This window comes from Podarcis tiliguerta (genome assembly GCF_965153285.1).
Source record: "Podarcis tiliguerta genome assembly, chromosome: 12".
Taxonomy (NCBI): domain Eukaryota; kingdom Metazoa; phylum Chordata; class Lepidosauria; order Squamata; family Lacertidae; genus Podarcis; species Podarcis tiliguerta.
Genome location: NC_139545.1, coordinates 34,670,243 through 34,692,474, shown reverse-complemented (window position 1 = coordinate 34,692,474; position 22,232 = coordinate 34,670,243). Strand labels below are relative to the sequence as shown.

Genomic DNA, 22,232 nt, shown 5'->3' with positions numbered 1-22,232 from the left:
GCTTGAGGACGTGGAGCGGCGCGGGATGTGACTCTCCTTCCTAGACCCTGAGCTGCCCAAGGCGTGTTTATTTTTTTTTGGGGGGGGGGCGAGCTGCCAGGGGTTCCCTTCACGTCTGAGCGATTCCCGCCTCCTCCACTGAGGCGAATGCCTGACTGCTTTCCCCTCCGCTCTCTCTCGAGAGGGAGGGAGGGAGGAGGAGAAACGCGGGACCGTCGACCTCCACCTGCTGCCCCTTTCCAAATTCCCACTGGGCGGCCATTATTGGGGCAGAGGGGGATCAAGCGCTGCTTGGCGCGCGCCCTCCGTCCCCTCCCCCCTTGCCCCCCCCCCCCGCGGCTCTCTCCCACGCCAGCTCGCGCGCGCTAAAAGGTGAGGCGGCGGGAGTCCCTGGCTGGCTTTGGCACAGCCTGCAGCGAGCGGCGTGCGAGGGACTTTGTGGTGCCGGCGGGGACTCATCTCTCCAGCCCTCGCCGCGGCGCCAGGAAAAGCGATGGGGAGCCGCTGCTGCTGCTGCTTCTTCCGAGAGCCTCCCCTCTGGCTGTTCGTGCCTCCATAGGAACCTGCTCTGAAGAGAGCGAGCGCGGAGGAGCGAGTCCAGAAAGGGGGTGGTGGGTGGGGAGGAAGCGCGGCGGCGGCGGCGGCGCCTCCCATCCTCCCGCCAAGTTGCGCGCTCGCTCTTTCCATCTTTTCCCCGTCTCTTCTTTGGCGGAGCTACCCAGAGGAGCAGCATGTGGACTGGCTCCCCGGCTCCCTACAGTGCGCTCGGGCTGCTGCTCCTGCTGTTGCCGCCGCCGCTGCTTCCTTCGACACAGCCTGCTGTTGGCAGCCAGAACCCGGGCGCTGGATGAGCGAGAGACCGGGGGCGGGCGGGTAGCGGCTGCTGCGCCTTAAGGGGCTCTGCTCCCGCCGAGGGCAGGAGGAGCGGCGGCGCTGGGCGGCTCTCGCTGCTGCTGCTGCTGCTGCAGAGGATCCCGTCCGCTTCCGCCACGCGCCCCCCTCCAGATCCGGCGTCCGCTGGCGGGCTGACCCACTGCCCCGTTCTCAACCCCGCCCGGACCCGCATGGCGTGCTACCTGGTCATCAGCTCCAGGCATCTCAGCAACGGGCACTACCGGGGCATTAAAGGGATCTTCAGGGGACCGCTCTGCAAAAACGGCTCGGCCTCTCCGGTAACCTTACTCCGTCATCGGTCTACCTAAAGCAGGCGGCATAGATCTAGATAGGGGCGCACGTTTCTCGTAGGAGCGTCTGGGGTCATCTGCGTGGGGGGGGGGGAGGGAGAGAAGACGCGTGTGCGCTTTTGCTGCCTTGGGTCCATTTGGTTACATCTTGTTGCTTAAGCTGACTTTTAAAAAAAAAGCTTCTTGAATGTTTCTGCAAAGTTTTCTCCTTCCGAATTCACCGCCGAAACAGGCTTAAGACTCGGGTGTTTAGGAGCGTATCGGTTGTCTTGGTGAGGAATATAGATCGGATTACTTAGAAAAAAGGGTATTTGGCGCTGTGGCTCCGGTGAGCCACAGAAGGACATGGTGCTGGCAGAAAAAAGTTAGAGCGACTCTGATATGTGGCCGCCGAAAGTTGGTGGAGAAGAACTGGAAGCCTTGTGGGTGGGGGTAACAGGAGTAACGGAAAGTTAGACGCCAGAAGGAAGCCATGAGAGCGTCTGGGAGTGACCACTGAAAATGGCAAGAGTTGACCTTAAGGCCATGTAAGAGAGGCAAAGGAAAGGAAACAAGCAGTATGTGGGCCAGAGAGAATGATAGTGGTGCTTAGTGGAATTAATAGAATGCTTAAAGGAAGAGGGGTTTTTTCGTTGTAAAGTCTTCTTATTTATTTTAAAGTATTTTCAGCTGCTTTTTAAGGCTCACAAAATAATGTTCAAAAGAAAATAGACACAGGCAGAAAAAACAAGAGGAGGAAACCTCAGGTGACCTTTTTCACAACCAGGGCTTGACTTTAATCCCAGCATGCATTACAGGAATACTTTGAAATGTGTTTTACGTCTCTGTTCTGCTTTCCTAACTTTTTTCTCCTCCTTTCTCTTGTGTCTGCCTCCTTGACAGTCTAAGCAAGGTCTACTTTTATTAACAACAAGAGAGTTCATTTACTTTTTTTTAAAAAGAAGAAGTTAGAATATGCAATATGAATATGGTGACGTTACACCTTAGATTGGCGGCAAGATGCCGAAGGGGTAGGTTGAAGAGAAGTGCCTTAGAGCATGAGTAAGATGCCAGTTGTGCTGAGGTAATTTACAGTCCAATCCTATGCAGGTTTACTCCAAAGGCCTCTTAGGTTCACTGGGACTTAGTCCCCAGTGAATGTGTATAAGCTTGTGTCTTAATGCCCAGAATAGGATATAAACTCTGGTATAAAAAAGATCAGGGAAATATTCTGTTGCAGAACGACAGTCTAGAAAGCAGAATTAGAATGCCAATAAATGGAATCTCTGAAAAGACCCCCTCTTAATGACTGGGGTTTTACTACAGAATAATAAAATCTAGAGGTTGAACGATAGTGCTCATTGCAGGATGACAGAAGCATGGCATATCTTTAAAGTTTTCAACAGTGACATGATAGTTAGATGACATTTCACAAGTACAATCCTTGCACTATTATAGTAGATAGGTGGGAGCTGTCTAGGGTTGCAAATGCCCATCCCTGAGATGCAACCCACCATTGTGAAGCTATTGGAGAAGTGTTCTCCAATAGGGAGTGCATGTGGTGCTGAGAAGAAAGTTCCATGGAATTGGATATAATTGAACAGGTGGCAAAGCTAAAGTGGGTGCAGCTATAAATGAGAGACTGTAAAGAAATGAAAGTGCTAAAGTGTAAGGAAGGTACAGTGCTCTGGTTGGAAGCAGGATGCTTCCAAATTCCAGTTGCTGGAAACTGCAGGAGTGGAGAGGAATCGTTGTGCTCACTTCCTGGTTGCTGGCTTCCCACAGCCAACTGGTTGGCCACTGTGAAAACAGGATAGTGGACTAGATGGGGCAATGGCTTGATCCAGCAGGGCTGTTCTTCCCTGAATGGGAAGATTGTGGAAAAAGTGAGCGAAAGCTATGCTGAAAGCTATGAAACAACTGCAAAGACAGCTTTGTAAACTGAAGAGGAGATTTGATGGGAAACAGTTGGAATTATAAGGAGAAGGTTATTGGAGTATGTTGGAACTGATGGAATGTAAAAGAATTTGCTCCAAGGAATGAATACTGTAAGATGTGGGTTAATTTTGAGCAACGAGCATGATGCAAAGGGTTTTTTAAAATTAACTAATTGCCAAGCTATGGCAGCTACACAGACAAATGAGCTCTCGTTTTAGTGCCAATAACTGGGGAAAATGAACACAATGGGCTAGTGACCCTTTACCATATGTATCTAGTTCTGAGCTCCACAGCATTCTCTTCTAAGAGGTATTTGAACTTTAGAAGTTCGTTTTGCTATCTCTTCTCCTCTGAAAACTGTTATTCTTCTTGTAGGACTCTGGGCACTGTAACTTCACATGAAAAAGTAAAAGTTGTGGTGTCCCATCGTTTTAAAAAATCCAAAATTAGGGCAGTTGGGTTGGCCTAATAAAAGGCACTTCCCTAAATATGGGTTTTGTACCTCCACATGTTTCTTCTCGAACATGAAAGAAAACATATTCATAAGCACACAGTTGCACACTTGCATTTCGTGAGAAGCTTCTAGTTTGTATAGCAGCTGAAATATGTACACACAATGTACACAATGTGTAACCCGTAGTGCAGCCAGATTAGTAAGGTACACTGCATTCATTTATTTGTTTGTGTTTGTAGACCACTTCCACTGATAATGTAGAACAAATAACCACACTTAAACCAAATACCATAAAACTGTAGCACCATCTATGTACAGAGTGCTTTACAATGAGCAGCTTTGACAGGTCCCTTCTCCAAGGGCTTATGATCTATAAATAGAGAAAAGGGAGAGAACAAATGAAGGGGGGAGGAATGGAGGCAGGGGAAAACAGGAAAACAATATGCTATTATTTCTGTTATGCTTACTTTGGCTTAGTTGAGTTGTCCTTCTGTAATCCTCAAAATTGACCGATTGAACTTGGGGAACTTACCCGGAGAAAAGACTTCCTCAGTTTCTGTTTTTATAATGCTCAAAGTCAGGAGTGGCCCATGAGATGCCTTCTAGATATTGTTTGCGACTAAGTTCCTATAAATCCCAACCATTGGTCATGCTGACTGAGGCTGATGAGAGTTGGAGTCCAGCAACATCTGGAGGGCTCCGTGTTGACTATCCTTGCTCTAGACATTGGGTGCCAGGGGATGTTTCACTCCTAGCGCTTGTAGTGGCTTGGGGGAGGATATTTTTTCAGGATCTGGTGTATGGGTTAAAGTTTTTTTTTTTAATTAAACCTCCTCATAGACTGGTCCTGATAAAGCTCCCCTAGCCTCACTTGTAGTTTAGTCCTCAGTTCTTGTAATGACCATTCAAAGAGCAAGGGCTGTAATCTGTGAGACTGCATTCCTATCCACACACAGGACTTCTGGGTAGATGTGCAGAGGATCACACTGCCAGTACAGTGGTACCTCGGGTTAAGAACTTAATTCATTCCGGAGGTCCGTTCTTAACCTGAAGCTCTTCCTAACCTGAGGTACCACTTTAGCTAATGGGGCCTCTCGCTGTCGCTGCGCCATCGGAGCACAATTTCTGTTCTCATCCTGAAGCAAAGTTCTTAACCCGAGGTACTATTTCTGGGTTAGTGGAGTTTGTAACCTGAAGCATCTGTAACCCAAGGTATCACTGTATTGGTTTTCACTTTGCAGTTGTAATTGACACACGGACTTCTGCTTCTTAACTGTGGAGGCTACCTGGTACCCAACCAATATGTTTGTGATGTCTAGGAAATGTGTTTTACCCTGTCCTTACCCTTGTTGAGATTTTCATCCAGAATAACTTTGAGAAAATGTCTTTCCCTCTCATTTTTAAAAAAGTGAAAGCTGATTTTAAATATGTTTGAAAGCTGTTCAGGGTTTGGGGGATGATAGGGCGGGGGGAACCCCCGTGGTGATGGCTTGCATGCAAAAGTCAAGAAATTTAAAATGTCAGATTGCTCTGTAAATGTGCCTCCAACCACACTGTACATCTGTATATTCTCAATTCTTGTTTCCCACAGAAAAATATGAATGGACACACTGTTGTTTATGTGGCAGCGGTGCACCATGAACAGGATGTAAGATGTATAGTACTTTTAAACTCACATATTACCTATCCTTCTGGATTATTTTCTCATTCGCTTTATTCTGAAATTACCATGTCTGCTTAATTGGGAAATTCTTGGTTTCCCCTAGGTTTTGTAGGGGTTTTTTGAGGGGCGGGGGGCTTGATTGAGACATCTGTTTGTGAGTTCAGTGCTTTATCTTTTGTTTCTCGAGCAACATTTTGAACTTTCATATAATCTTAAATATTTCGTTTTAGTGTATGAGCCATTAAAAGCTTCTTGCATTTATGGAGTGCCATCTACTTCATGCATGACTCTGTGTAGCCTTTAATGTGTAATGTGTACCTTTCTATATTTAAAGTGTTCTCTATTAACAAACCATGAAATGTCAGCAGGCTTATGGCTATGCTTTTGGATATGAGAACAGTAGTGAATATTTTAAACACCTTTATGAAATTTCATGGCTGCGTGAACAACAGTTTACCCATCTGGATATTTGTATGTGTCACTTTGTATCAATGTCAGTGATTGCGCATACTGTACTTACAGTGGACACACAATTCTGGGGGAATGAGGCTCCCATAGCAGCTTATGGAAAGAGCCAGGTGTGCATACACTGCATGATCATAGCCTTTGGGACAATGGCCAGGATTTACATAAGCATACTGTTCATTTTTGCTTATTGCCATAGAGGAGAGAATCCTGCTCTTTACTGATGATTCCTAGCACAGTATGATTTCTCAGGTGAGCAAGAAAAAGTTGGAGGATGCATGCAAGGCAGCGGTAAGCACAACTGTGCTGCAGAAAGCCACATGCAGTCTTATTTCACAAATTACGTGTTAATTTTGTACCGCACACCATTTGTTTATTTAGTAGATTTGTATACCACCTTTCATACACGATGGAACTCACCACTTCTCAAGTACAGTGGCACCTCCATTTAAGAACAGACTTGTTTACGAACTATTTGGTTCGTAGTGTACTGGTTAGCAAACTTTACCTTGGTCTACAAACGGAAGCTGAATGGTGGAAGGGCACCGGCGGTGGGAGGCCTCATTAGGGAAAGTACACCTCAGTTTAAGAATGGCTTTGGTTTAAGAACAGACTTCCGGAACGGATTAAGTTCGTAAACCAAGGTACCACTATATCTGTCATCTAGGCACTGGCCAGACCTCCATTTATATATAGCTACAGCAGGTGGCTGAATCATGTGCCTCAGACCATGCCTGGGGACCAGCACCAGTATTCCCAGTGCAGGTCACCATTGGAGAAAGAAAAAAGTACAATAAATTCAATCACATACAATCAGTAAAACAGCAGAGCAAAGCAACAGGTAAATCATAGTGAATAAAGCACAACAGATCTTTCTTAGGCTACAGTAGGAGGCAGTGATAAGCAGTGTGTGTGTGTGTGTGTGTGTGTTTGTAAGCCTTGGGTTTGTACATTGTCATCTCTACTTTCTTCTGATATGGCTGCAAGGTGATCTGAAGCCTCACAGTTAACCACAGTTTAGTCTTACATTAGTCTAAGTGTTCTAAATGCCTCTTTCCAACCCTACTGGAATGGGGAGTATGCATGCCCAAGGCTTGCCTCGACTCATCTTTGTGGCAATGAGTAATTGTTTATCATAGACTCCTAGAACTGTAAAGCTGGAAGGGACCCCAAGAGTCATTTGTGTCCTCTTCTGGTCTGACAAAGAAGCCCAAGGGGCAAGGCAGATTGCAGCAGCCCTGCGTCACCATTGAGAGCTGATGCAGCAACTTGCTCCAGCAAAGTCTCCTAGACTCCGCCCTCTTTGTGATAACTACGGTTCTTAAAGGGCCAACTTTTGGGCATGCAGACAGGCATTTCTTCTGAGCTCGCTGGCCTCCTACTTTGTGTGTAACCTGCACTGTTGGACCAGTTCCTCAGGCTCTGGGAAAGACATTTCTGAAGGTCCCAGATCTGGCACTATGGACCTTGGTGTTATTGGATCTGGTCCAGAGTGCTCCTACCTTGACAGCTTTGGCTTTACTGGCTTCCTAGCCAGCAACTTAGAGTCAGGAACGCAGTGTGACTTCTTAGCTGGTGACTCTGCAGCCTCTGATTCAGTGTCTTGGTGGCTGCTTTACTCTGGAGCTTGGGGGAATAAAAACGCTTTAGCCTAGGACCAAAATGATGGCCCTCCCTAGGGAGAACATTCCAAAAACAGGGTGCCACATCTGTGAAGGCTTCTCCCCAATTGCCACCTGCCTTATCTTGGATAGTGAGGACAGCTCAGATGACTATTTTGGCAGTCAGAAATGTAGATTCTGCATTATAGAATGAACACATATGGAGGGGCAATGGGATTATGATACTAGGCTCTACCCCCCCCCCCATGCACTTTCATTATAATGTAGAGTGACCTGTGCATGGTATGGAGTCTATTACCACGATGCCACCACTCACCTGTGGTGTTTATTCCACACAAAAGGGGGCTCAGATGCAGATGATCAACTAACAGATTCTATTGCTATGAAAACCTCCACCTTGTCCCGTAAGCAAGGTCTGGCAAGAAGTTTCTGCAAAGCATTTTCAAGGGCAGGTTTCTTGCATACCAGTTAAGAGGCTTTATCACAATCGAGTGGTGTGTAAATTTTGTATTTATTTATTTATTTAACAAAGAGTTGTCTATAACTAACATTTACTCAGAGGAGACCCATTGAAATTAATGGGCTTAAGTTCATTGCAGTCATTGATTTTAATGGTTCCACTCTGAGCAAAAGTTATTTGAATACAACCCAAAAGTGTTTATTATAGGCATAACAAACATTTTTGAAATCTAACAGAACAAGCTTCTTTTGAAATGTCAAATTATTTTCTGTCGATGAAAATCTGTCTCCTGAAAGGATACCATCATAACAGACTCAAATACGACACTGCAGGTTTGCAATTTGAAGAGACACATACACACATATCCTGAATTAAAAATTTGAGACATGCCTCATGCTTTTCCACCTGAAAAGGTTTATTTTTAGGGTGGGATAGAATAAGACTTATTCTACCCTTGTTGGAGTCCAATTCCTGTGGTTTGGATGCTAGTCCCCTTTCTAAGCCTGAATGAAAAGGCAAGCCCAAAGCAGACACCCAACAGGCAACTTCCTCTGAGGACACAGCACTTTGTTAATTCTCACCACCAGGAATGTTTGTTAATCCAATCACATATCATGCAGTGTCATGGCTGTAGTCCATGTATCTCCAGCAAAAGTTGATTGGAAGAAGGCAAGCAAGTCATGCAGAGTTGCAGCAAACATGCCCCTCACTGGCTCAGAGGAGGCAGTTTTGGGATGGTATGATCAGTGTGGTTGCACTGGGTGCCACGCTGCAGAAGACACCAAAACAATGCTTTAGATCGAAGCACACAAGACATACAGGGTGCTACTGAAATTTTAGAGCCCAAAGGCAGCCACTGAGTGGCTGGATGCTTTGAGGCTTATGTTTGTCTCACTTAGAATCACAGAGCTGGAAGGTGCCTCTGGCTGATACAAGAAATCTGCTGTTACAGCATCCCTGACAAGTGGTTGGCTAGCTTCTGCTTAAAAGCCTCTAACAATGGAGAGGCCACCATCTTATATGGCAGGCAGTCTCTTCCACCATTGAACAGCTTGTTATCATCGATAGTTTATTCCTAATGTTTACTAGAAACCCACTTTCCTGTAATTTGAGCCTTTGGTTCAGGTCTTAAGCTCTACAACAACAGAAAACATTTTCCCCCCTATCACCTTCAAGGCTGTCCCATTGCCTCTTAATGGTCTCTTCCTTCAGGCAAAACATAATGAATTCCTTCAATCTTTACTCATAGGACTTTGTCCCCAGGCCTTTCTTCTGGACGAGTTCCAGATTGTCAACATAACTTTCCTACACTGCAGTGCCTAGAACTGGACACAGCACTCCAGGTAAGGTCTGACCAAAACAGAATAGAGTGGCACAATTTCTTCTTGTCATCTGGACACTCAACTATGTATGAAGCTGGCTTAACACTGAGTTAAATTATTGGTCCATCTAGGCGAGTTCTGTCTGCTCTTACTAATAGTAGTGGCTGTCCAAAGTCTCAAGATGTACAGTGGTGCCCCGCAAGACGAATGCCTCGCAAGACGGAAAACCCGCTAGACGAAAGGTTTTCCGTTTTGGAGGTGCTTCGCAGGACGAATTTGCTATGGGCTTGCTTCGCAAGATGAAAATGTCTTGCGATTCCTGGGGGTTTTTTTTCCGCTCCCCACCCCCTTTTTCTAACGCACTAAGCTGCTAATAGCCTTTTAGCAGCTAATACGCTAATCCCTTAAGCCTTTAATAGCCGCTAATAGCCGCTAAACCGCTAATAGCACTAATCCGCTAATGGGCTTGCTTCGCAAGACGAAAAAACCGCTAGACGAAGAGACTCACGGAACGTCTTGCATCTTTTCGTCTTGCGAGGCACCACTGTATTTCCCATTATCTACTACCCATTCCTTTTTAAGTATATGCCAGGGATTTAAAGTGAAACCTACTGCATGGAAAGCATGCTCTGAACGATGTTCCTTCTGTCTCTGAATCTATGGCGATGGCTCCTTTCAAAAACTCATTGACAAAAGCCATGGGTGTTTCAAACGAAGCTTGTTTTGCAAGGGCTGAACTATGACCTTTTCTGGCACACAATTTGGGAATTGCTGGCTCAGACCAGGGGTCTGGTGTGTTGCTTGCTGGAACAAAATTATTACTTACTGTGAGGACTGAGTAATGTAACTTCAAGACTGATATAAATGGGAAAGCTCTTGAACTGATGATTGACTGAAGAGTGGGGACGAGAAATGCTGAGCTTTAAGAATGAGTCAAAAGCGGTGGACTCCTGAGAGGGTTATATTTCCTTCAAGAGGTGCATTTCAGAAGCGTCATTTTCTCCTTCCCATTTTTCACAGAATAACAAATGCTCTTTGAGGATCCAATATATGTCCCCTGCAAAATGAAATATGACCCATATGCAAAAATCTAGCATTTACTAAGATTTGTAAAGCTCTGTGCAGAATACTTATGGCCATGAATATATCATACTGATCACAGGGCTGCTTGGAGCTGCTGTTGGGGTTTTTTTTTCCTTTGATCTGTGATGGATACATATAATACTGGCCTTCTGCAAAACTGCTTCAGTCAGTATCTTACCAGACATGCCACAACCTTTGCAAAAACAAACTCGCAAGGCAAGACCCAGACTTTGCCAGGATCTTCGCAGAGTCCTGCAGTGGTGCCAATGACTCAGCAGATGTCTTCCTTTCTTCTCCTCCACTGTTTTGATCTAGTGCTGCTGGGCTGCTTGAGGCTTTTCAGCTAAGACATAAAACGAAGTCAGTTTTAGTTACAGTTATTAAAATTACTTCATGTTTCTGCGGGTAATGAAAAGTTAAACTAGTAATTGAGACCTAGGATGGAATGCATGTTCTTTCATAAGGTTCCCCCCCCCCCCCAAAAAAATCACAATAGGATATATTAGTACTTGCCACTTTATTTGCTCCTCAGATAGTTCTTTAGTGATTGTGTTAAGTAGTTGATTGTATTCCATTTTTAAAAAATGTCTTTGCTTCACTCAGGGCCATGGTGATTTCTTTATTGAAATGCCTAAGAGAGGACCCATAGGAATTAACTGGATTTAACAGTTCTAACTGGGTACAGAAAATGTTCATGTGCTAGAATGGCTTTAACAATGCTTTCTACCACAGTGAAATATGTTTCTCCAAAGGAAGTGTTTATATCAAAAACATACCAGTGTGGGTAGATAAATAGGTGCAGCGGTCCCTTGGTTTTAGAACTGCTTAGTTTATGAACAACTTGGAAATAGAACGCTGCAAACCCGGAAGTAGGCATTCCGGTTTGTGAACTTTGCCTTGTAAGCTGAACATGTTCCGCTTCCTGTTGAGTAAATTGAGCCCTCCGCTGCTAATCAGAGGCTTTCTGTTGAGTCTGTTGGCTGTTTAGGACCGAGCACCCACACAAGACAGAGGTGATATTTGGAGCTTTTGTTTTTGCAATTTTTTGCGTGTTTGTGTGGATTTTTCATTTTTTTGACTGTGACTTGTTCTTCATTTTAAGGGACTGACTTGTGACTATGGCTTGTGGCTTTGTTTTCGTGACTTGTTTTTGTGACTGTGTGCAACACAGTTCAGCTACTGATAGATAGATTGATTGATTGATTGATTGATTGATTGTGTGACTGCAGAAATGGATAAAAGTGCCCCCCCCCGCATCCAAACATTGACTATCATCAGTGCACGTAAGAAGAAGAAAAAATTATTTTAATCATCTACAATACTGTCTTATTTATTTTATAGTACAGTACATTGATTATTGCTTTCATTTTATGGGTCAGTGGTCTCATTAGATAGTAAAATTCATGTTAAATTGCTGTTTTAGGGGTTGTTTTTAAAAGTCTGGAACAGATTATTCCATCTTGCATTACTTTCTATGGGAAAGCATGTCTTGGTTTTAGAATGCTTTGGTTTTGGAACAGACTTCCGGAACAGATTAAGTTTGGGAACCAAGGTACCACTGTACTGCAGTGGTAAGGTAAACTGTGTTTCTGTGTGCTCTTGCTTCCATCACAGTGTCCTCTTGCACCAGAAACCAATTTAGTCATGCTGGCCACATGACCAGCTGTCTGAGGACAAATGCCAGCTCCCTCGGCCTGAAGGTGGAGATGAGCGCCACATCCCATAGTTGGATTTGACTGGACTTAACCATCCAAGGGTCCTTTACCTTTACCTTACCTTCATTGGATCATGGGTCCAAGAATACATGAATTCAGATTAAGCGGTTCAGAGAGAATATTTAAAACAAAATACTGAAAACTGAAGTTTCTTAGAAGTTTCTACTACATGCTGAAGAAGTGAACTATTTTTTCAAGATAAATTCTAAATCTTTCCGCCCACTGGAATTAGGGACCATGGTGTTCAATGCGGCTTTCTCCCAAGTATATGTACATAATAAGAGTGCAGCCTTAAATTGGAAACAGCTTGCCTTTTCAGCAGTCAAAGGGTCTGCAGTACACACCTCAAGGAATTGCTTTATTATTTTGAAATATTTAAAATACGATGATGAACAGGAATGGCAGTGAGGTGTGCCAACAACTCAAGGAGAAAGAAATCACAGATACTAAGGGCATGTTTGCACCGTCTGTTGTTCTGCTTGTATGTCAAGTACGACCAGTGAGTTCACAGCACATTCTATGTGAAGACACTAGCGGTCAGAGCTCCACTTCTATTGAAAAATAATTTCCTTTATGAGAAGAAGCTTGCTTCTTTCAGGATATGTAATGCAATGTCTGATCAAGCTTGGTAAGAATGCGAGATCTATTTGCTGGAAAAGTTTCCTGGCCAGGGGCAGTAAGTGCTGTAGGCGTTTGTTAGATGTTAGCGGGTGACTCCCACTGAAACTCAGTTTCCATTTACGTAGTGAGTAAAGTTGTTTTGTGGCGTTACCAAGCAGTGAAAAGAATCATAGAATTGTAGAGTTGGAAGGAACAGTGACTTGAAAAATTAAGTGAGTAAATAAATAAGCTCTACTCTTCGAATCCTAAGGACATCAAGGCAATATGTAGCATTATTAAAATGAGCAATTGCATTTCGGAATAAGGTTGCTTCCATGAACGTTGTTCACTGAGAACTCTTCAGTCAGGCTGCTTTATATTTGAAATAAAGGACCTGCAAAAAAAAAAAAAGAGAGAGAGAGAATGTGAAAGCCTTTTAAGGTGGATTTTTTGCATTCTCATAAAGAATTATCTGAACCGTGTCTGATCATTGGGCTCAGGACAGCAATATTTTTGTGTGAGTAGTTTCTCATGCACTGTGGAAAAACCTCAGTCCCGTTACTGTAATACGTGCAAAGGTTAAGTCTGGACTTTCACTGAAATTTCCATTATATAAAGGTTCTATGGATGGAACACACAAAGGTTCTGTGCATAGCTGGAGTCTAGTCTATCCATTATGCCTGCAGTTGTTATCTTCCGGTTAAAGTCTCCTTTAATGAAGAAGCTAAAAAGACCCCAGCTGTAGGTTTTATGTAGGACAATCCAATGCAATTCTGCTCAGAAATAAGTGAAACTGTGTTCAGTGAGACTCACTTTAAAGCCAGCATTTGAATTCTCTCTCACCTGTAAAATGTTATGAATAAAAAAGCCACACTGACTGGGGCTGGATCTCGACACAGCAAAGAAGTGATTCAGTTAAATGCTTTGTAAACTTCATAGAGGGAAGTTCTGTTGGCAAAAAACAGAACTCCACAGCACCATATAGTGTCATAATGTAATGTTATAATGCCTATTAAGCGCTTTATCTTTACAAATGTAGCTGAGTCCCAGATCATACCCTCAGGTTTAAAACTGGCTAATTTCTGCTTTCTATATTGCATTAAAAGCATTCAGAAATAATGGACTCTGAACCACAGGTTTTACCTGGCATGACTTTAAAACAACAACACACCACTAAAGAACTTGCAGCCTTATGTGCTGGTCTTGTGTTCAGTGCAGCTGCATTGAAGTTCAGAAGGAACAGAGTTTTAAGCCTTTGTTGTTTGTTGTGAAAGTCTTTGTTTATCTTCAGTTGTTTTTGTCATGCTGTCATGGAGCAGCTGGGTAAGCACCACGAGCCACAGTTTAAGAACCACTGGGTTGCTGAAGAAAAATTGCCTACCTGTCTCAGGAGACACCTTTATTGTTAAATATTTACTCTAGTGACTCAAGGTAACTGTTACTATTTTATAGTGATAAACTGATGGCATGTTAATTTTGAGATTTTTCTGCCATATGCCTAATGGATAAGATGTAAACATTTTCTTCAGACTTCTGCCCCAGTTTCAAGCTTAGATGCAGTGATAATAGGCAAGCTTCCTTAAGAAACCTTCCCACCCACACCCACCTCCTAGAAAAGTTGCAGGAAGATTGAATGAAAGTCTGCATACTCTAATCAGCTCTTGCTAATAATGGGCAATGGGGGTGGCAGTACAGTTTAAAGCATACAGAACACACCAGTATCCACAGGAATGCTTTGCCTATATTCTTTTCAAACTGAATCTGAGAGGTGATTTCATTGTTGATGGGGGAAAGTGTTAGTTGTAAATCAGAAGTGCATTAAGGCAGATGCTTCAAGAAATAGCCTAATGAGACCTAGGCATTATGAGCTTTCACCCCAGGGTGTCCCTGCATAGTCCCTGCCGAGTTAAAACTGAAGTGACATGCTGCCGGCTACAAAATGCACAATTTTAAAACGGTGAAGAGCATTTGAGGAACACACGCTCCAGAATCTGTCTTTAGTGCATAGGTGTGTTGTTGTTGTTTTTTGTTGTTGCTTTTTGCTCTGTGGGTGTGTGTTTGTGGGTGTGTTTTTGATAATCAAAATTGGTGAAGCATTTTGCCTCTACCTGTGAAATACATGCTCAGTGTGACATTTTGACCACGGCGCTCATGCAACATGTGGTCCTTGGACTGGTAGCTATTGCCCTACGTTGTAGTGAGAAGATTCAGCATGTGAAACACAATAGGATAGTACCTTAGATCTCCCCCTTGGGTATCAACTCATCATGCCCCATGGAGAACTAACATCCAAGGAGGTGCATATTTCTAGGAACATAGGAAACTGACCATTGGTCCATTTGGCTCTGTATTGTCTACTGAATGGCAGCAGCTCTCGTGGGTTTCAGACAGGAGTTTGTCCCAGCCATACCTGGAGGTGCCAGTAATTGAATATGAGACCTTCTGCATGCAAGGCATATGTTCAAACATTGACTTTTGTCCATATAATCATTGAGTAGATATAATACAAGTCAATGTACTGTCATTACATTGCACAGGTTGTAAATCCTAGCATCAAAAGCTTTCTTTGGGGGGTTTTTTAAAGAAAAAAAGGACATAAGGCATTTATGAATTCATCCATACCTCCAAATGCATATATATTCTAAGTTTAGGTGGCCACCTTCAGAGCCAAATAAACAGCAATCAGATCTTACAATCTCACTCTAGGCAACCTGCTTATTGAGCATTCATCCTGATTTGTTTATGTATTTTTGTATGTGGAGGTTAGACTATATCTGGTCTACATCTACAGTGGTACCTCAGGTTAAGTACTTAATTCATTCCGGAGGTCTGTTCTTAACCTGAAACTGTTCTTAACCTGAAGCACCGCTTTAGCTAATGGGGCTTCCTGCTGCCGCTGCACCACCAGAGCACGATTTCTGTTCTCATCCTGAAGCAAAGTTCTTAACCTGAGGTAATATTTTTGGGTTAGCAGAGTCTGTAAACTAAAGCGTATGTAACTTGAAGCATATGTAACCCAAGGTACCACTATATAGGCAATCTGTTCATACATTACAAGTGTTATATATCTACACCTGTTCTTAACTGAGTGCTTGCTCTTATATGTTAGTTGGGAAGTTGTTTGACAATCAGCATTCATTCTGATTTGTTTGCATGGTACTTATACATCTTTCCATTAATCATTTGTTGGTCCAACATTTACCATTTCCCCATTACTTCCCTAACTGCAAATGTTCATTTTTTAAAAAGTGGAGTTATTGCTCAAGGATGACAGAGCATTTTAATTCTGTTTTAAGTGCACTTTTAAAGCTCCAGTATGCAGTTGAACCCCCCCCCCCAATACAGACAGTGTGGAGGTGACTATGCTCATTTACAACTCCACGCACCCACACTGTATCTTGGTATTTTAGCCCCAAATTCTCTTCTTCTGTAGGTTGGGGAAAATACTGAAGCTCAGAATTCTTTCATATGACTTTTCTGTAATTTTGCAAGATGGTACCCCTCAACAAGAGGATTTCCAATGCCAACTAGTACTTTCAGGCATAAGAAGAGTGTGTTGAAAAAAAGCAAGCTGACTTACATATACAAAGACTCTTGTGGCTGCATAATATTGAAAGCATCTCCTGAGAAAATGACATTTGTGGGGTTGCTGAACTGAGATCCTGTTGTTTAAATGGGATTCAAACAACAACAAAGGAATCTTTGACATTGCTGCCAAGAAACAAGTGCCTTTTCCCTGTTAAAGAGAAACCAAACTATCTGGAGTAGAGTTATCTAGCTCCCGTTTCTTATCTCTGCCTTTTGTAAATTGAGTGTGTAATAAATAGAGCTGCACAGAATGTCATTTTTTTTCTTTTTAGAAAAAAAGGGATAAACTGTATGGCATCAAATTTTATATCGGAGCATTGAAAGATATTGGTACAGCAAACTTTATAGCCAAGAAGAATATAACTGTTATCTTTAAAGCATAGGAACATGTTTAAATTATAGTGTACTTCTTCACCAACCTGCATGTTTCTTTTCATTGCAACAGATTTAAGAAATAGGTCAGGAATCTGTAAAAAGGTGTTCTTAGGAAATTCACTTGGCTTCTGCTCTTTATACACATGTAACAACATTTTTAGAGTGCTCTGAAAATCAAAGCCTGTATTATAAAATGTTGTTCCTTTGTACATATATTTCTGTGGCCTGGTCATGGATGACCCATTAGGGTTCCCTTTGCCAGAAAGAAAGAAAGAAAGAAAGAAAGAAAGAAAGAAAGAAAGAAAGAAAGAAAGCTTAGTATGTGAACCATGGTATTGTGGCCACGTGAAGGATGTGGTCCAATTTGGTAAGACGGCAAATAGAAATGATCAGTTAAAATTGGGAGATTTCTGAAAATGCTGCTAAGAGGTTTTTGGAGCAAAGTAGCTTAGGAAGTGGGACACGGGTGGCACTGTGGTTTAAACCACAGAGCCTAGGACTTGCCGATCAGAAGGTCGGCAGTTCGAATCCCCGCAACGGGGTGAGCTCCAGTTGCTCGGTCCCTGCTCCTGCCAACCTAGCAGTTCGAAAGCAACTCAAAGTGCAAGTAGATAAATAGGTACCACTCCGGCGGGACGGTAAACACCATTTCCGTGCGTTGCTCTGGTTCGCCAGAAGCGGCTTAGTCATGCTGGCCACATGACCCGGAAGCTGTACGCCGGCTCCCTCGGCCAATAAAGCGAGATGAGCACCGCAACCCCAGAGTCGGTCGCAACTGGACCTAATGGTCAGGGGTCCCTTTACCTTTACCTAGCTCAGGAAGTATTGGTGATAGTTTGGGACTGCTGCTGCCATGAATGAGGTACTACCTGTGTGTTTGTTTCTGTTTCCCCACAATGCCTTATCAACCTTTATAGTAATAAATAGATTATGAAGAAGAGCCCTGTGGAGAAAATAAAGGGGAATCTGTAAAGGGTATCCATGAAACAGTACTTTGCATTCTATCTGCGCCGAAAAAATGTAATGGTGAGTAAGGCTTTGGGTCAAGATGCTTTCCCGACCTGATTATCCTCAACATAATCCTGTTTAGAGGTAAGTCCCATTGGCTTCATTGTAACTCACGTGTATTTCCTTAAATCAGTAAGAGAGATCATGCATGTCAGAATGTTATACTTTGCATCTAGCTTACAACAGAAGAGGTAGGAACAAGACTTAGTCTTGGCACAAATGAACGATCCTCTTAGAGTTTGATCTAGAACATTACATTAAAGTCAGTGAGAGTTACTTTTAATTGGTGTAGGATGGGGGGTATCAGTTAACTCACCTGACATCCTTTGTTGAGTACTTTGGTGTTCTGTTCCCACATAACGCAGCTATAGCAAGCAAATTTCCAGTCCGTTTCATATATTTTTGGAAAAGAGGGGCTGGTAGAAATAAAAGGGGTTGGTGTGAAAGTAGAACACTACAGCAACTAGCGGAAGATAAACTGCTTTTGCTTGTGCCTAGGATCTTTGAGAAAAATGCACAAGTGCTTGTCTGTTGGCCTAGATCTAGCATCTTTTTGCAGTAGGAAAAGGCTTTAGAGGCTCTGCATTGTTGCAGCAGATAGAGAATTGGGATTTCTGTAATTTGGGGGGGGTAAAACCAGGTTGATGAGACATACTTCTCTCCTCTGACAATGAAAAAGCAGACTAGCTAAGAGGCCCTTCAGTTGTCCTTTCTCTTGCTGACTCTTGTACATGGTAGAAGTGCAAGTCACACTCTTGCTGGCAATTATACACATTAAGTATGCAAATATAGCGGGGCTGATTTGCATAAAATGCAAAGTACCCTGTCTAGCTAGATGGATCTTAGATATGACATAGCTGAAAAGCAGATCCCTGAATTGAATCAATTAATTGTGCTTGGTGACCCCAGGATTTTGAAGAGTCACTCAAGCAACTGCTAGTCTGGAGTAGGTTATTAGTGTGGGCGTTATTCCCACCCTGGATGTGGATGGCTGAATTTTACTAGATGGCAAAGATATTTGCAGAGGAACAACTAAGAAGAGAACTGAAAGCCTGGAAGAGAAAATAAGGGGAAAGTTGGCATGTAAAAATATGAATATGTTAATAGTAAATGGGACTGTGAATCGTAAAACTATGTATATATGTTCAGATGGAATGGCTTTCCTTCTGAAAAAAGACTTCACAGAAAAGAAATAAATCATTAAATGAGCCAGATATGAGAATTATTCTGAAAATGAACCCACCATATTACCACAGTCCATACATACTGTTGCATAAGTTATATGGCACTCCTAGTTTACCATCAACAACAGCTCCACTTGCTCTGACTGTTTGCATAAAATGCTAATATTCTAGCACATTAACATATGCAAGCACCTGAGGGCAGTTTCTTATGGCGCTCATAGGAAAAAGTGTATTTTGGAACACATAATTAAGGCCTCCTACATAGAGGTTGGTTTCTGCTCAGACTCGAGTCAGGAGCCCTAGACATTTATTCAGTAATTCTGGGTGCGTAAATGAATTAAAAAATAAAGTCATTAGCATTCAGAATTTATCTACTCCTTTTTGGCCCCAGTCCCCAAACCTTTAGTCTGAAACTGTTTCACTAAAGCCAATATGCGTACTACACAGAGAAAGGAACTTGAGAACTGCAGCCTGTACCTGTCAGCTCTAGAAATTAGTCAGAAATTGGGCCAGTTTCTTCTCACATGCTAATTAATTAGCTCACGCTGTGTGACAGGAAGAATATGAGTATATCATTTTAATAAAACAGAGTCAATACAGAAATATTTTTGAAAAATAACCGCCCCCAACGTCTACTCCAAACCCAATTGCAAGTTGCTTGCAGTTGGTAATAAAACAGTATTATTGTGTTATTCTAATCCTAGGGACAGAACCTACTCTATTGTTTCATGGTTTATTTATTGATTTAAGTTATTTTGTAGCAGATGCACACCAACCTTTTCAGATTGCTTCCATGGAAGAAATAGCCAGAGACACAGGTTATTTTCAGATCACCTCATTTAGCATGCGTGAAATAACTGATTACTATTCACCACGTATTTACTTAAAATATATTATAAGTAAGCCTGGAGATGATTAGCAATGGTATGTAAGGTAAGCATTTGTGGCTTTCAAAAATAGGTTTGCCAAAGATAGAGCACCATCATTAAGAGCCAATTATCATCAGATGCCCTCTGGGATGCAAAGAACCTCTGGGACCAAGGACTGTGTCAGTAACAGTGCAATCCCTCATATGCCTCCTCATAAATAAGCTCCATTGAGTTCAATGGGACTTACTCTCAGGCAAGTGTTTATAGGATTGCGGCCGGATGAACTTGGATTTGTACCAGTAAGCGTAATGGGTGAATACAGAATAGTTACTTGCCCTTAGGCTCTTATTTAAATCAATGGGGCCCAAATGCAACCAAGCTGCAATGTAATCTTATGCACATTTATTCAGAAGTAAGATTGATTGTATTCTACAAACTTACTCCCAGCTAAGTACGACGGATAGATTTGCAGTTTTCAGATCCAACATGCAGCCTGATTTTGCTACTGAGCATACACTGACAACAGAGCTGTGGCCAATCCACATGTGTAATTAAGCAAATCAACATTTTGTGAGAGTACATATAAGTGCACTTAGTATGTGAAACACTGCAGTATCTTTTTAAATGAATAATTTGGATACTTGCAGAACGTGCAAGAAAAGAAGAAAATTTCAATAGGCTTTCATGTCGTTTAATCGTACCTTCCTTGATTATTTTGCCCACTGGTGGTTTTATTATACTTATTAATAATGGTAATGCTGAAATCAGCTGGAGCATTTGCCATGGAGATATTAATGAGGAAACACAGCCTGAATCTGCAGTTCTGACCAGGCACATTCCCCAGGTCTGCCTTAAAGGTGGGCTATCAAGAGATTTATCTCTTGCTTTGCGACTGGAAAAAATTGTCATTATAGGAATCCTTAAATGCTTTACAAATGGACTCAGACTATGGATCAAACAAACAGTGTGCTCTCTGTATAGTGAGATAATTGCTGGGTCTTCGATTACTTTCTGAGTGGGGTGAAGGACACAAGAACTAATTAAAAAATTTGATAATATAAGTTGTAATTTATATTATGACTTAACTGTACCCTAAGCAAAAAAAGTGGGGGTAGGAGCCAATGAGTAGGGGTGATAACTGCCCTTCAATTTTTGTGAATTCATTTGGAAAGGAAAGGAATTCATCAGGAAAGTATTTTTACTACACCCTTCCTTTGTCATGTATACACACCTACACAAACAGCAAAGCCAAGCTGCCTGTCAGTTTTCTATCTTCAGCATCTCTCATGAATTAATGATTATGATGACAATTCCCCCTCCTCCACATACTCTGTCCAGTGAAATCTGTCACATAAAATCCACTTTAGGCAAAGTTTGGTTGCAACTCCCTATGGAACCAGGGAGTGGTGTGGTTATTGTAGATTAATTACTCCATAGCAAAAAGGATACACTTTTGTGTATGCCTGAGAAGATACCTGCAATGTTAATGACGGATCCATTCTCTGATTGCCACACACACAAAAATGGCTGCATAGTCTTTGATCCTATTAGCAATAGCAAGGAAGGATTTTCAAGTAGTTCTTTGTTGTTGTTGTTTAGTCGTGTCTGACTCTTCGTGACCCCATGGACCAGAGCACGCCAGGCACTCCTGTCCTCCACCGCCTCGCGCAGTTTGGTCAAACCCATGCTGGTAGCCTTGAGAACACCATCCAACCATCTCGTCCTCTGTCGTCCCCTTCTCCTTGTGCCCTCCATCTTTCCCAACCTCAGGGTCTTTTCCAGGGAGTCTTCTCTTCTCATGAGGTGGCCAAAGTATTGGAGCCTCAGCTTCACGATCTGTCCTTCCAGTGAGCACTCAGGGCTGATTCCTTCAGAATGGATAGGTTTGATCTTCTTACAGTCCATGGGACTCTCAAGAGACTCCTCCAGCACCATAATTCAAAAGCATCAATTCTTTGGTGATCAGCCTTCTTTATGGTCTAGCTCTCACTTCCATACATCGCTACTGGGAAAACCATAGCTTTAACTATACAGACCTTTGTTGGCAAGGTGATGTCCTTCTTACTGTTTCCCAACTAAATACATTGTTCGCCTTTGAAAAACAACTATATAAAAATGCAATGGGAATAAAGACCATCCCATGCAGCTGTTTTCTTTTTGTAATGGCTTCTTTCAGATGTTTTTTGATCCTTTGTGAACCTAGCAATTAATTGTTTGTTTTTTTGTTTATAGAAATATTTCTGCACCACGATATCATTAAAAACATCAACATGATTTACAACACAAATATCTATATACAATTAAAAAATCACATAAAACCAGAGAGCTTCAACTAAATCTTGCAGAAATACATTTTCTAATTCGCCTTCATAACCAAAGTAGCATAGAAAAGTTTTCAGCAAGCTTTTGAAGGTTAGAAGTGAAGGTGCCTGCTGAATCTTTTATTGACAGAGCGTTCCACAGGACAGGGCCAATGACACTAAAAGCTCCGTTTTTCATTGCTTGGGGCCACCACCAAAGACACTCCTGCAGATGATATCAGTGATCAAGCCAGGATAATAAGGGTTTCGGCTGTCCCTAATGTACCGTGGAACTAAGTTGTTCAGGGCTTTGTAAATTAATACAAGGACTTTGAACCTGGCTCAATAGTAGATTTCAGCCACGGCAGCTAACCCTGTGGGGGAGAGGCCAGTTCACATCTTATTCTTGTGTGTATGGCAAAG

At 42.5% G+C, this 22,232-nt stretch overlaps 1 protein-coding gene across 3 annotated transcripts in view; it reads left to right on the top strand.

Annotated features, from left to right (window-relative positions):
* ZNF804B (zinc finger protein 804B) overlaps positions 1-22,232 on the top strand; it is a 334,148-nt gene that overhangs the window by 132,509 nt on the left and 179,407 nt on the right. Inside the window, exon 1 of one of the 3 annotated variants that reach the window (XM_083405709.1) lies at positions 96-1,172. The exons of the other annotated variants lie outside the window; for them this stretch is intronic. Coding sequence (XP_083261835.1) covers positions 1,065-1,172 — 108 coding nt within the window. The 5' untranslated portion in view covers positions 96-1,064. Of the gene's footprint in view, positions 1-95; positions 1,173-22,232 lie in introns of those variants that run through there. 3 annotated transcript variants of the gene reach the window in all.